This window comes from Syngnathoides biaculeatus, chromosome 16 (genome assembly GCF_019802595.1).
Source record: "Syngnathoides biaculeatus isolate LvHL_M chromosome 16, ASM1980259v1, whole genome shotgun sequence".
NCBI classification, from domain to species: Eukaryota; Metazoa; Chordata; class Actinopteri; order Syngnathiformes; family Syngnathidae; genus Syngnathoides; species Syngnathoides biaculeatus.
In genome coordinates, this window is record NC_084655.1 from 2,609,494 (window position 1) to 2,625,286 (window position 15,793).

At 38.9% G+C, this 15,793-nt stretch overlaps 1 protein-coding gene across 3 annotated transcripts in view; it reads right to left on the reverse strand.

Moving 5' to 3' along the window:
* Nucleotides 1–292: 292 nt before the first annotated feature.
* Nucleotides 293–15,793, reverse strand: part of LOC133515147 (potassium voltage-gated channel subfamily C member 1-like) — a 99,002-nt gene continuing 83,501 nt past the window's right edge. The window contains exons 5-6 of one of the 3 annotated variants that reach the window (XM_061847482.1): nt 12,608–12,820; nt 293–1,325 (exon numbers count right to left, since the gene is read on the reverse strand). In XM_061847482.1, the coding sequence (XP_061703466.1) occupies nt 1,282–1,325; nt 12,608–12,820 (257 nt within the window). In that variant the 3' untranslated portion in view covers nt 293–1,281. Of the gene's footprint in view, nt 1,326–1,929; nt 5,751–8,361; nt 12,064–12,591; nt 12,821–15,793 lie in introns of those variants that run through there. The other 2 variants (XM_061847483.1, XM_061847481.1) reach the window with 2 other exon arrangements.

Below are 15,793 nucleotides of genomic sequence, written 5' to 3' on the forward strand. Positions count from 1 at the left end.
ATCCCACTGGGGACTCCACTCCCTGAGAAGGGTTGCGTCAGGAAGGGCATCCGGCGTAAAAAATTGTGCCAAACAAACATATGCGTTCATCTGAGATGACACGCTGTGGCGACCCCGAAAGGGACAAGCCGAAAGAAACACACACACAGAGTAGAGTCACACTGACGTATTTACGCAGGTCAGCATTTGTGGAGGTGCAAATGGTTATGTACATGTAGAATTTGACACAATATTCCTGGATCTTTCATCATCCCCCCAAATAATCTATTTTGTTTACCTTCAAAGAAGAAAAAAGAAAAACAATCTCAAGCTGCTATGAAAAAAATAAGAAATAAAAAATTAGAGCCAGGGACCTATCTTGCACAGTAAATTATGCTGACAGAAAATGCCAGGTTGACTCTTCAAAAGTTCTGATATTTTCGTGATGAACACTTTGTTCTACATTTGCCTTATTGGTTCACAATCAAGGGAAAATCAAGCATGAAAAACACTTTTAATATCTGGCTCTACTTTCACACTTAGGACAAGTATTGATCTCCTTAACACTCCCTCTTGCCCAGAATGAAAATAAGCACATTTGATACAACATTAACTAATTTTCCTGTAAAAAAAAAAAAAGTCTGCCTTTTCTTTTCCTGTCAGGCAATCTTCTCACTGAAGAACATCAAGCATAAAAGTATAGGTAAAATATTAACAGAAAAGTACTTATTTTTAGATTTGATTTGATCAAATAATGATGTCATATGTCTTTAAAGTTTTAGTTTTAAGTCCTTTTTAGTCTCATATGGGGAGTACAATTTGGGTAGTACTTTGTCGGCGTGAAAGGTCTCAGTCAAAGAAAGGTTAAGATAAGTACAACAATATAGTGCTTTAACCAAAGGCCATACACATTAATCAGTATGAAATGAATCATTTCCATTGTGATGCATTATTGTACATGTCAAACCCGAGAAACTGTCATCTCATTGCGAATTATAATTCACAATGGGATAATTCGATTACACAAAAAAAATAACACCTTTGTAGTTTTCCTTCTTCTTCTCAAAAAAGATGAAATTTGTGCATCTAGGTCTAGAGGTAGATGCATGTGCACATGAACACAGAGACACACACACACACACACACACACACATCCATGTGCACACTCGTATCATAACACAACCTCACAGATCCTACAGCGCAGTCTCTTTTGTCTACTTTGCATATTTTGGATGTTGAACGATGTCTCTCTTTTTTCAAGTTAATTTCCCACATGTAGTGTTGCTTATGTCCGTCGCTTCTCTACCATGGGCTGTCGGTCCAGTAGCCGTTTACGGTCCCTCTGACTGAATTGCCGCAGCCAAGACGAGTTGGATGGCCAGAAGAGGCAGGGCGGGGGTGGGGCAGGGTGGGAATTCATGAGGGTGACAATAGGGAAAGAAAGAGAAGCCAAAAAGGGCGTGAACTAAAAATATTGCCACTCAAAGCCAAATCACACTGGACTTAGTGCTAGATTGTTTCGCTGTTTGTGGTAATGGGTGATGAGATGAGATTCTTGTATATGGGCTGAGCTGCAGAGTTACTTCACTTGTCACCTCGAGATAAATGGTGGGGGCAATTATTAAATAATTGGTAAATTAGTGTTTAGTTATTGTCTTCAAAGGAAATTATGGGTTCACTGCTTTACCAATAAAAACAAGGTATCATTTTGCATGATATTGTTTCAGTAACACATCACAAACTAATATTTCTTCGGTACATGTAGATGTTTTTCTTTTCAAAATTAGGAATGCAGAAACAAAACCCTGTAATAATGTTTTTCTTCATATTCTTCTTTCATAAGAAGTCGTCAATTTATTCTAGATCAAGTAACTTTTTTCCCCATCCACCCATCCATCCATTTTCTGAGCCGCTTATCCTCATGAGGGTCGCGGGAGTGGTGGAGCCAATCCCAGCTGTCATCATGCAGGAGGCAGTGTACACCCTGAACTGGTTGCCAGCCAATCGCAGGACATATGGAGACAGAGAACATTCGCACTCACTATTTAGATTTTTCAGTCACAGTCAATGCATGTTTTTGGGATACGGGAGGAAACTGTAATGGCCAGAGAAAGCCCACGTAGGCACTGGAAGAACATGCAATCTCCACACAGGCGGGGCCAGGATTGAACCCGTGTCCTTAGAACTGTGTGGCCCACGCTCTATAGCTGTGCCACCATGCCACCCTTTTTTCCCCATGGATATGCCAATGGAAGTAGTATGTACTTGATGCAAGTCTTAAAATAAGATCTTGTACCTTAAAACCTTGTACTTGTACCTTTTTGCCGTGCTCAAAATTTTGAAAAAACTCAAAACTTTCTGAAATAACTACAGTACGATGTTTTCACTAGAAATAAGATGCATACACTGGGAGATGTTGTTCTTTTCTAATTATTAATATTGTTTTTTTCACACAGTTCTGAGGACCCGGGTTCAATCCTGGCCCTGCCTGTGTGGAGTTTACATGTTCTCTCTGTGCTTGAGTGGGTTTTCTCCAGGCACTCCGGTTTCCTCCCACATGCTCAAAACATGCAACATTAATTAGACACTCTAAATTGCCCCGAGGTGTGATTGTGACTGTGAATGCTTGTTTGTTTCTATGTGCCCTGTGATTGGCTGCCTTGGTGATGCTTGACCAGCAGAAGCAGGTGCCGTGTCTTGACCATGCCTCAACAGTGCTCGAGGAGTGTTGCAACAGCTGTTCCCACCGCTTCTTAACCATGCCTTGGTGGTGCTTGACCAGCAGCAGCAGCCATTGCTTCTCGAAGATACTTCGGCCGTGCTCAACCATCAACTACTGCCTCTTGTCCACGCCTCGGCAGTGCTTAACCAGCAGCACCATCTGTCGCCTCTTGCCCAAGCCTCTGTAGTTCTCGACTAGCAGCGGCTGCCACTTCTCGCGCCTGTCTTGGCGATGCTTCGCCCACAACTATCACTTGTTCCTGTTTTGCAATTGGGAAGCCTCAATGGCACTGTAGGGACCATGGTACTTGGCGTCTTAGCAGGGCCAAGCTACTCGCTTTGGGTGGCCTGGATGGGCACCAGACAAACTGGCGTGGGGGACTGTGCTGTCTTTGCTGACATAAATGTGGGATTCTAAAGGGAATTGGAACATTTTCTGGGAATGTGCCTATTGTAAGCCTCCGGCTACTTACAGCAAACAAATAGCATAATCCTTTTTTCCCCTCTATGCTAGTACTAGTACCCTTCTTTCCAAGCATCCCAAATGAAACACAATATACCCAAAGTATACCTGGGAGATGTTGTTCTTTTCTAATCATTAATATTATTTTATGGGTGGCACGGTGGCGCAGCTGGAAGGTGTTGGCCTCACAGTTCTGAGGACCCGGGTTCAATCCTGGCCCCGCCTGTGTGGAGTTTGCATGTTCTCTCTGTGCTTGAATGGGTTTCCTCCCACATCCCCACAACATGCAACATTAATTGGACACCCTAAATTGCCCCGAGGTGTGATTGTGACTGCGAATGCTTGTTTGTTTCTATGTGCCCTGTGATTGGCTGGCAACCAGTTAAGTGTGTACCCCACCTCCTGCCCGAAGATAATTGGGATTGACTTCAGCACTCCTGCAACCCTTGTGAGGATAAGCGGCTCAGAAAATGGATGGATGGATATTATTTATTAGTACCGATTTCATTTATTTGAGAACTATGCAGCTCAGTCTTTTCCACAGATATCAAGTCGGAGCACAAAGGGAGCATGTTGGGGTGAAGTAACAACTTTGCTCCCCAGGCATCACATACTTTTCTGTGACTCTGACTGCCAAAAATGTATGGCATGTGAATCATCAAAATAAAGGTAGGAATCCTTCCTGTAGGCATTACCAATTTTAGGGTTGTGTTTGACATCAGTTCACCAAAGGTTTACAACCCTTGCATGAAAAGATGTATCGCCAGGCATTGATTGATGAAACTTTGTGTAATAATAAAAAAACAACTTTGACACATTAATAACAGCTAACGGAAGACAGGCAGGCTACAAATACTATATTGGCTTCACATATAAAATATGTGTGACATGAGAATGCTTGTAAAGCTGTTTACTGTACTATCGTATGTATAAACCATACTTGGTGGAAAAATAAAGACAAGTAATTTGTATTTCTCTGTTAGTTCTATTAGAACGCCTTTAAAAGAGATTTAAAGTCTGTTTGAATGAATCTAGATTCTTTTTTTTGTCTCTACTAAAGAGGATAGAAATTAAAGTAGATTACATTCTTTCTTCCCAATATGTCCAAACCGACCACATTGGGTTCCCAAGTTAAGGGTCCCAAGCAGGTGAAACCTCATATATATTGTTTATTTTATATTGCAGGTACACAATGCAACTATTCAGACGCTCTATCCTCTTCTTCTTTGGATTGAATGATAACCAGAACAGTCCTGCATGCATCTAATAGTTTGAGTTTCATTTGACTTTATATCAAAGTAGTGCTACAGCTTCATTTTTTTCTAGATCTTTTTTACCGAAATTTTTTTTTTAAATCTACTTGTAAATATATACTTTCATATTTTATTGTCTTCACATGCTGTAGATTTACATTTCTTTTTTTATAGAATTTGTGTGTGTCTTCTGTTGTTTATTTCATGCCTCAGGCATTCAAAAAAATCAACAAATATAATATTTCAGAAAAGTTAGTTAGTCCTTTTTTAATAACAATTTATTATTTCTGCGCGAGAGACACTATTTTAAAATGAAACTTGGACAGAATTTAGAGAAGTCAGTGTACAGCGTCTTGGCAATGTAAAGTACATCCTAGTTTCCTTTGTGAGATGTTGTTCTGGAGCAAATGTGTTGATAAACATGCGAACATGGTGTATTTGGTTCTCTTTGAATTTGCACCCAAAAAATGCAAATGAACCTAAAGAGTTTCTCCACATACTGTACATAGAGTCTGTAAGAAGGTATTATGTACTTGCTCTCTGTACAATAACATCGTTATATTACATTAATCCACTGCTCTATTGTGCGGTACCTAATAAATGCAATAAGTAGGGCCATGATCATTCAAAAGGACTGGATTAGTTTTACTAGATCTCCAAAAATGGGACAATTCAGTCCAGCTGTTTTCAGTCGAGTGTTTTGTTTTGTTTGTTTGTTGTTTCTAAGCACAAGTTCAGTTTAAGCAAGTCAAATGTAAAAACAGCATAAATCATTTCAAGTGCAGGTGCAATGGAAATTGTACTAGAAATAGCACAAGAACACAAACTGAGCTATTATACAGTACAGTGTAAACCTAAACTCTGTCCTTGTGAGTCAGGCAAGTGTGTTAGAGCATTTAAAAATACACCTGTCACTCTAATTACCTATTTCGATATATTCGTAAGGGTTTTGGCCCTGTAATTTGGGACATGAATCTTTATTAAAATGATCTGGAATTCTGTGTAGAACCATAACAACTGGAATTCAATGCTTCTATCTGCACAATATTGTAGTTGAGATGGATTGGGTGGCCATGAGGTACACCGTCTATGTTTTGTCTTTCTTGTGTTTCACCACACACTTATAAATTTACTGTTGATTTGTCTATTATGATATTTCCTTGTAAGCTATACTGTACTACAAGATGGAAGGGATGGGGGAGTGGCATCGCCTAAGGCCAGGTGGTTCAAAAGGCTCAAAGGTGGGATTGGTGACAGGGGTGAGGTGCAGTGGAGCACCCGTCATCCCAGCAATGTTATTTAGGCTGCGGGATTTCTCATAACCTATGGTTACATAACCATGAGATGCATAGGTCAAAGAACAACAACAACAAAAAAGATAAAGATGTCGACCACAATGCGCATTCATGTTTTCATAACAAAAGTAGTAATGTAAGCAATATGTGTTAGGGGATTGTAAAGTAAATTTTAAAGTAAAACAGAAGTTGTATGTGTTAATGACAATGGCACACATTAGAAACAGCAATAACAAGGGTTAACAAACAAGCATTTGTCAAGTAAAAAACAAAAACAGCCCAAACGAAATTTAGACCAAAGGAGGAGGTTGGAAAAGACAGACAGGTAGACATAGGGACAAACAGATGGACGGACAGACACAGGACAAAACAGAAACATGGGTTACAAAAATCAGTTGCCACAATATCCCTTGAACACAGATTTGCACGGCACAACTCTGTCCAAAGGACGATACAATTGTTCAATACAAATACACAAGTCTCCTCATCTTTTTGAAAATTACATATACAGTATCTTGGTCCTATTTTGGTGCATCCCTACTGGACAGCACACACTACAGAAAGCATCTAGTGGTACCTGTTCACTTAAGGACAAGAACTGTGACCAGCAGAATACTATGCATGGGTAAATCATCTGGAACTGAGCACAAACGACTCTGGGTGAATATCACACAATTCACTTTATCAGCACTGCATCCTTAAATTTTATTTCTACAGTATATTACTAGTAGTATATTCATGGAACGATGCAAGAGTGGGTAGCATGTCTACCTCGAAATTCTGAGGCTTCGGGTCTAAATATTAACTCTTCTGTGTAAATTTAGCATTTTTCTCCATGCATTTGTGTGACTTTCCTTTGGGTACGCCAACCTCCTCCCATATTTCCCCAAATATGCAAGTTAGGTTCACTGAAGACTCTAAATTGCCATATGAATGTGTCTGTTATTGGTAATTTGTCCGTGTTCTCTGCAATTGATTGGGGAGCAGTGCAGAGTTTACCCCGCCTCAAGCCCAGAATCAGATGGTATAGCAGACAAGTGGTATAAAAATATGCATCACTTTGTAATGTTGCAGAGTATGCTGCTGCTGCTCCGGGTACTAAAGTAGCTGTTTAGAGGTTAATTATCACCATGACATTTCCATTTCTTGTCTTTAGCATTTCATATTATATATTAGCATTAAGCTTGTGGACTTTCCATCAATCCATTTTCTGAGCCACTTACAGGTATCTTCACAAGGGTCGCAGGAGTGCTAGAGCCTATCCCGGGTATCACCGGTCAAGGTACAGCCTGAACTGGTTGCCAGCCAATCACAGGGCCCATAAAGACAGATAACAGCCGCATTCACAGTCATACCTAGGGGCAATTTAAAATCTCCAATTAATGCACGTTTTTGGGATGGAGGAGGAAACTAGAGTGCCCGGAGAAATCCCTTGCAGGGATGGGGGGAACATGCAAACTACACATAGGCGGGACCAGGATTTGAACCCCAGTCCTCAGAACTGTGAGACCAATGATCTAACCTGATACGTCACCCCAGCAGCAACCGTAAAAGCAACATCCTGAATGCAATTTGTGAACATTGAAGTTGTGACTATAATAAGTTATATCAAATGGAACAAACATTAATACAGTGTATCCTTGTCTTAATTCATTGTATAAAGAGTAGCATTGACACTGCAAATAATTGAATGTCTGGATTTTATGAGACAAAACTATAATGACTGTCTTTGGAGGCAATAAATAGTTTAGCACAGTGATTCCCAAACTGTGAATAATGTTACAGTGGCTCTTCACAGTTCAGTTGTCCAGGTGACCAAATATCGAAGAGCACTGATTAAATTAATATTTACTTTTTTTCTCCAACCAGATATAATGTCAGATATTTCAGTAGAGTTTTTTTTTTCTTAGTCACATAAAGAAAAACAATAAATGAAAGATTAGGACAATATGCACGGTGGCACAGATGGAAAGCTTTGGCCTCACACAGTTCTGAGGACCAAGGTTAAATCCCGGCCCTTCCTGTGTGTAGTTTGCATGTTGTCCCCGTGCCTGTGTGGGGTTTCTCCGGGCACTCCGGTTTCCTCCCACATCCCCAAAAACATGCAACATTAAGTAGACACTCTAAATTGCCCCTGGGTTTGATTGTGAGTATGGCTGTTTGTCTCTATGTGCCCTGCGATTGGCTGGCAACCAGTTCAGGTTGTACCTTGCCTCCTGCCCGTTGACAGCTGGGATAGGCTCCACCACCCCCGCGACCCTTGTGAGGATAAGCGGCTAAGAAAAGGGATAGATGAATGGAAAATCTGAAATCACATCCGACAGTTGAAGTGGATGGTACAGGATTAATAGAATAATCCTCAGAATTTATAAACTATTACTATTTTTATATTTTATTGTTTGGGGTGGTATTTATCTTTCTTCTGTGTGTCAGTTTACAATAAACTGAATGTTCATTAATGTAGCATTACACCCTTTATTTAACACACCAACAACGGAAATACACTCCGTTACATCAATCAGTAGAAAATGTAATGTTGTTTAGACTTAAAATAATAATAAAATAAATAAAATAAAATATAGTCTGGAATGCAATTATCTGTATATTGGGCAGAGCACTCAGAGGACTATGATCTAAAAACTTTTCTGGGCTCAGTTCCAGAGGAGACAAAGAAGACAACACCAGCCAATCAACTACCAGCTCTCACTGGCCTGGCACAACAATGCACCAACCAATGCAAATTGCCACTTTCACTTTGGCACCCATTATAATGTTTGTGTGTTTCCTGCAATAACAATAATATCACTTTCATGATCATATGAATTTAATCTTGGTGAAAGGTAACATTTTCTAACAATTAAATAACTTACGTGGTCGAATTTGCAACTAAAACAATAAAATAAAAATGTTTTGTTAATGTACAACTATGAGAAAATCATTCCAACTCTTTATGTTTTCAGGACCATCTAGCTGTAGGTACCAGAGTGAGAAGAGGCAGGGGGTTGGAGGAGAAGGAGCAAATTGCAGGAAAGACAGATAAAAAAAAGGAAAAGACATACAGAGATGGACCAAAATAGAAAACAGAGAAAAAAAATCGGACAGATGGATCATGTAACTGGGACGACAAACAAAGATACTTTGTACAAATATGACTTGTCACAATTTCGAGCGTTAACAGCAGCACAAGAATAAACAATAACATGCAATCATGAACCTTAAAACCCTTGACCTGCAATCCCGTCCTTGACCTGCTTACCTAAAAGGTAGCATAACAAAGGAACAAACCTGCATTCTAAATAGTCTTGTACACAACTAGTCACCACAAAAATGTGCTGTGTGTATTGGAGGCAGTGGGGGGAGAAAATCCATAATCGAATTTTGGGAATCTGAGTGATTTATCTGTGCACCTTTATTTATTTATTTATTTGTTTACTTATTTATTTATTTTCTGTTTAATGTTGGCATGTGGTTTAATTTCCAATGTAGTCAATGCCTTAAAAGAAAATTGGTGAATCAGCCTTCTTATTTCTTGGATTTGTTGTTAAAGATGATTAATTTATTTTTCAGATGCCCCACCAACTACAATGTGGGAATATTCGTGAACACTAGTAATGTATGAATACATAGCATGTTTTATGTTTTGATTACAAAGTCCAACATTTTTAAATTTCGTACGAAATAATAAATAATCGTCAAAAAACAATTTTCCTCATATGTAGTATTTGTTATTACTGCTCTGTAGCACAGATCAGGTATAATAATAATCACTGTACACTGTTTGGGTAAAAAACTGAACTTTTCTTGATCTGAAATTGGTTACCTAGTTCAGAGCAGATTGGGTAATGCAGTCTTTAGATATTTAGAGGAATTAAGTTTTAAAATGGTCAGTGGTGTACCTAGTTCAGAGCAGATTGGGCAATGCAGTCTTTAGATATTTAGAGGAATTAAGTTTTAAAATGGTCAGTGGTGTACCGTACAGTCCTGTAAGACTGCAACTTTATATATTTCCTAATGAAAAACTAACAAACAACAACAATATCAGAATACTAAATAGAGATTACATTGGTTTTACAGTTTTATAAATAAATTCTCTGAGAGTAGAGGTTTTACAATCTCTCTAATCCTGTATGCAAACCAGGTTTTACAGCAAAACAAGCGAAAAAAGTGTCCGAATCTCAAAGACCAGGAAGAAATTGATGACACAAATAAGACAGCAAGATGACAAAAGTCTCAAGTCGATTTCACAAGGCTACAAAAATGGTGGGAGGCAGCTCTACAAAGATGATGAGGGTACATGTGTGAGCATATTTAATATGGAAACATTATTTTGTTTTAAAGATTAAATGTGTTCAAATGATTTTGACATGTGCCTTTGTTTTATTCTTGTTCACACTAACTGAGGGGTTATTAACGTGGCTTCAATGCCATCCTCTCCAAGATAAAACTTCACTGCACCAGGTGAGGCTTGAACTCACAACCTCAGCATTACATCACAAGTTAGTCGTAAGTTAGTCTTCAACACATGCTGATTGATAGAGCCTGTTGGGTGACAGTCTTATGTGTATTTTGAAATAATAATAATTATTATTATTGTTATTTTTTTACAAATCAAGCCATGCTGTGTTTGCAGCCACTGAATACCACAAGTTCAAAAAAGAAAATAATTGAGGAGTGCTGGGTGAACAGAAGTGGGATACAACCCAGGAATGATAATAATAGGTACTACTTATTCTCTTTCTTTTGACGGTCAAAGGCTCAAGTTCCAGTTCCCTTACTGCCATTTTAGAGTATTCTCGAGAAAGCTATTGAAGCTGAAGTCATTCCTGATACAGTGAATACTCAGTTCTTGAACGTCTCCGTTCTCGAACAAATCGGTTTTCGAACGAAAATTTTCAGATTTTTTTCCTTCTGTTTTTGAACAAAAATAGGTACTCCAACACCCCCGATAAAACCCAGAAATAACGTAATGTGCACGGCCAGACCAGGTGACCCATGACGCATTTTGGTGTGAATTCCCAGCTACCAAAAAAAAACCCCGGAAACAACATAACTCGTGCGGCCAGACCAGCTGACCCACGACGTGCTTTGTTGTGAATTCCCAGCCGCTGAAAAAAAAACAGAAATAACGCGCGCGGCCCAACCAGCCCACCCACGACGTGCTTTGTTACTCTGTTTAACGCAGCCTCTGTATGCAGATGTGTCCCGGTAGAGATTGTTTTTTTCTTCCCATTGAGGACTATTAACCCTCATCATGGCTCCAAAAAAGGCAAGTGGAAGCCGAATAAAGCCGAATGTAGCAGAGCGCTGCAAAAAAATTTAATGATGTTGTGATGAGCCACTTCAGAAAAGTCCTTCAAAGACGGCAGAAACAAGTCACACTAGATTCGTTCTTTGTGAAAGAGGGTGAGTCAGTTTTGCATTGCTTTTTTCTTGTGAACTTTTATAATGCTGTGTTCCTTTAGCAGTTCTGCCTTTTTGGTTTGTTTCAAAGATTTTGTTTACTCGAGTTATGAGTTAATGTTTTTGTGTTACTTTTTGCATAAAGAAAAAAACATTGCTTTTTTTCTCACCCTTATTATTAGTTGTTTAAAGTTATTCTCCCCTTTTGTTAATAAAAAAATTTTACAAGGCTGCGGGCCGAGTCGCTACAGATAATGCAATGCACTCCCAGCCTAGCCTACTCTACTACGAAAGCATACATTTTAAGCAAAAAAAAAATCACTATATTTCTGAAATTATTTCATTATATAAAGTATTTAAACTATACATGTATTCCTACTATGCAGTTTATTATCAGGAAAAGCTAAATAAAAGCTAAGCCTAAATTTTTAGGCTTGGAACGCATTTTTTCTTTTTCCATTCATTGTAATGGGAAATATCAAACCACCTTCTGGAACAGATTGTGGTAGAGAACAGAGGCTGTATTCTATTGTGTAATCACCGTGTGAATGGGCTGAACACTTTCTAAATGAAAGAAATAATATTGTAAAAGTAATGAAAATACTTCAAATATTGAAAATATTGTCCTTGTAATTTTACAGATGTACTGAGCCAAGTAGTATTTATCACTGTGGTTTTATGTTTATGATGCGTTTCTGTTTCTGCTTTTCCATACCTGAGCCATGATGATAGCTTGGTTAAAAATGCAAAATTAAACATGAACATTTGCTTCAAAAGAACTAGTGACATGAAATCTTCTAACTATATGATGTTTTTAGAGTATATACATGCAAGGTGGATTTAAAAAAAACTGATGTCAGTAATTCTGTTTTGATGTAATTTCAACTCATCTGTAATTTAAATAACCTGGCTAAATGGAGAAGAGTTCCGTCAGGAAGGGCATCTGGTGTCACTGCAATACAAAAAAGTGAAGTGAATTCAATTTGTGTGTATGCTTGTGTGAAAGTGTGTGATGTTGAATTTTAAGTATTTATTGCACACTATGATGGGCAAATAATGATAATAATAATAAGAAGAACCCTGAGAAAGCCGATGTCGTCAGGTCTCGGAAACTAAGTGGGTTAGGCCCCAGTTAGTACTTGGATGGGAAACCGCCTGGGAATACCAGGTGCTGTAAGATTCTCTCCCTGGCTAAATGCAGAAGAGTTGCGTCAGGAAGGGCATCTGGTGTAAAAACTGTGCCAAAACAAATAAACTGTGCCAAAACAAATAAGATGACACGCGGGGGCAAACCCTAATGGGACAAGCCGAAAGGAGAAGAAGAAGATCATTATTATTATTATGCAACACATTGTATTTATCTGTTTGTTTGGAATGCAATTCCAACCATTTATGTAAATAACGAAAAGCGCCATTGTCAGTACATTCCAGACAAAATAATGTGTGAAGAAACAGCATTGTGTCAATCTCCAGCTAAAGCCATTCGGTGCTCGTACCTTTTCGAACATTGCCATCTGCTGTACGCTGGAATTCGCCAGCACTCAGTAGGAAGCAGGCCCGATCATGCGGGTAGTGTTCGCGGCTCGTGGTGGGACCATGGCCCCTGATGGCTGGGCTGCGGTCATCCCCCAAAACCTGGTCAATGGTGGGGCAGTCTTCATTAGCCAGTGCTGCTGCATTAGCTGCTGCATCTCCCTTTTGCTTGGAGTCTACAGAGTAGGAAATAAAGAGGTATAATGAAAAGCAAAAGAAAGATTGAGAGAAAAATAACCTGTAAATATGAAAACATGAGATAGAGGTGGCAGGTGAAATGGTGTAAGACAACCAAAAATGGTTAAAAAACAGGGTGCAAGAAATAGAAAATTGGGGTAATGGGAAAGAAAGAAGCGATAAGGAGTTTGGGTCTAATCACATGAAGAACACTGCACGTACAGACTGTACTACACAGGTTTTAACACAGCTGTCATTTATCTGGTGAAATTTAACAGCTTAGCAGTCCCAGGTCAGAATGGAGCAAACACAACAAGTTCCACATTCTTTTGACTAAAGAGCTCAACTTACAACCCACTTGAAAGGAATACTATAGGATCGATGTTCAGGCTACACACAGTAGTTAGGTCCACATTTTTTGTACTGTGTCAGGGCTTGTATGATTTTTCAACCCTCAACGACAATCATATGGGAATTGATCAAAAACAATCAAGATGTGATAAAAATATAGATTTAACGCAATTAATTTTGAGGGTTCAAAAACATATAATTTGAAACACTGATTTGAATCCAAATCTAACAAAGAGGCAGTTTGTAAAACAAGAATAAAAATCCTGTCCATTCAATGAAGACTGGAACCCAAGGAAATGACCAAAATCTGAATTTCCTCTCTGGAGATATTTTACCAGTACTCCACGGCAGCCAAACACACTTTACTTCACTCACTCTTTGTTTGGTGGTCTTGCTGCTTGTACATGACTTCCAACAGTAAAAGCTGTTTGCTCGTCTATTTGTTCGAAATTGTGTTACTGACTCATTCATTGAAAAATATACCATTTATCTTAGCTAAAAAATATGATGTTCTTTTGTCATAGAGCAGGGGCAGAGTCAGGAATTTTTCAGTGGGGTGGCTGCGAAATCACCAGGGATTGAGAGTATGTGCTGGTCGAAGATTTTGCCCATAGAAAACGAATCAGCACCAGGCGGTGCTCATCATACTTTTTTTCTTTGGTGGTAATGTTAGTGGCTGATAGAACTGTGGCCTGAAATATTTTCCAGGTCATTACCGACACATGTTGGGGGTAGCAACCCTTCAGTCTAGGGTGGCCACAGGCATCACAGGCCACCCGCTGGATCCAACCCTGGTTTAGAGTAATTATTATCTGTTGAGAGTTACCTGCACTGTAAAATATTATCCCTGTTTTGGAGCCTTTGGCTGAATGGGAGCTGAGAATAAAGCCCAACACACTTCACCCCCATCTCAGTTGGTAGGCACATCATCAATAAACACTAGTGGAGTGAAGCAATGATGCAAACATCATAGGATTTCTTAATAGATATGCTGGCTGCCCAGGGCCATATACATATCAGATGCCCCTCAAAAAGGAATCACTGACAGAGGTTGGCAAGATATATGGATGCCTAGTAATAAGGTTTGCCAGGGAAAATTTATTGGCGGACGCTGGTTGATGCTGCCAAAACCCCACTGAATCCCACCCGGTGCCACCAACCTCCTTCCCTTTGTATGCCACTGGGTAAAACACATAGTTTGCAATTTGGGGTTCAAATATGTCTTTTGTGACACCTGACCTGGAATTTTCCTCACACACGTCATGTACCATTACATGCCTCTGTCATGTTGGACAACTTGCAGGGTATGCTTTGTTGATTCATAAGTGTTCCTATTCGACATGAAACGTTTCTCTTGAAATGATTCTGATATAAGTTTAATTTGTCTAAAGAAGTAAATTCCAGAATTTGTGAAGGTTTTCATTTGTACCCTAGGTTTCCTGTATTTTAATCTTCCCAGTGGTTTGCACATAGTTGTAAATCCACATTGATACAACTACAGTACCTTTTCCAGGGTATCCATAACTTCTGTTAACGATGTGTGATTTAAAAAAAAAAAATTACTTATCAAGTAATACATCCTATCCACCCTACTTGTCTTTTTACCAAAAATCTAATGCAAAAAGCAACTGAAGACTTTTTGATGTCAAGTAAAATGAATATTTTTCAATGGCAGAGCTCAAGTTTGCAGCATACTTTTTACTTACTGAATGAAGAAAAAGGTGAAAGCAGCAAGACACTAAAATAAGCAGCAACTACAGCTACCTGCAGCAAAAGCCTGGCAAAGAATCTCTGAGGAATAATACTTCACCAAGTGGAAGGGAAATGATTTTCATTAAACATATTTACATTTTCCTAAATGTCAAAATATTTTTGAGCCGAAAAATGAACACCTTCTACATGAAAAGTATTAATTGAATGAATTCATCCACCGTCGCTAGCTGACATCCACTCTTTCCATCGCTTTGATCAGAAAGGAAGTAGTTTACAAAGCAGTCATTGTTGCCAACTTTGTGATTTGATCATTATATTTAAGGACTTTTCTGACCGCTTTAGGGGCTAAGTTTTTAAAAAGCTAGGAAATCAACATCACCTGACTCATTTTCACATTGCTGTCCGTATGACAAGAAAGGAGCCTTTAGTCACTTGTGCTGAACATTGACAAGTCATGGTGCCCATTTAGATAGCCCCAAAGCAGTGATTTAGCGACGTTTGAAATTTTAAACCCGGCTGGGGTATGTGTTTCTACACCACAAATATTTAGCTCTGCCTCACCTGTACAACTGTACATGGAAAAAAAAAGATGCACACATGTACAGTAGCCACATGTGATATATCGCGATCCTGTCAGATTATATTGTATTTATTTTAGTCACAGAGTAAACCCCATATTTAGCTACAGTATGTACTTTTAAAGAACTGACAAAACATACTTTGTTGCATATTATTTCACCAAGCCCAAATTTATGGACCATGGACCACCAAATGACCGGAATGGACCCCAGTTCAAAAAGCACTTGTCTATATTAACCAAAAATAATACATACATAATCCAATAAATTATTCAAATAAAGGGACACTAATCTCCTCAAGTCTTTACCATGTAGTGATTATTTCGTCTT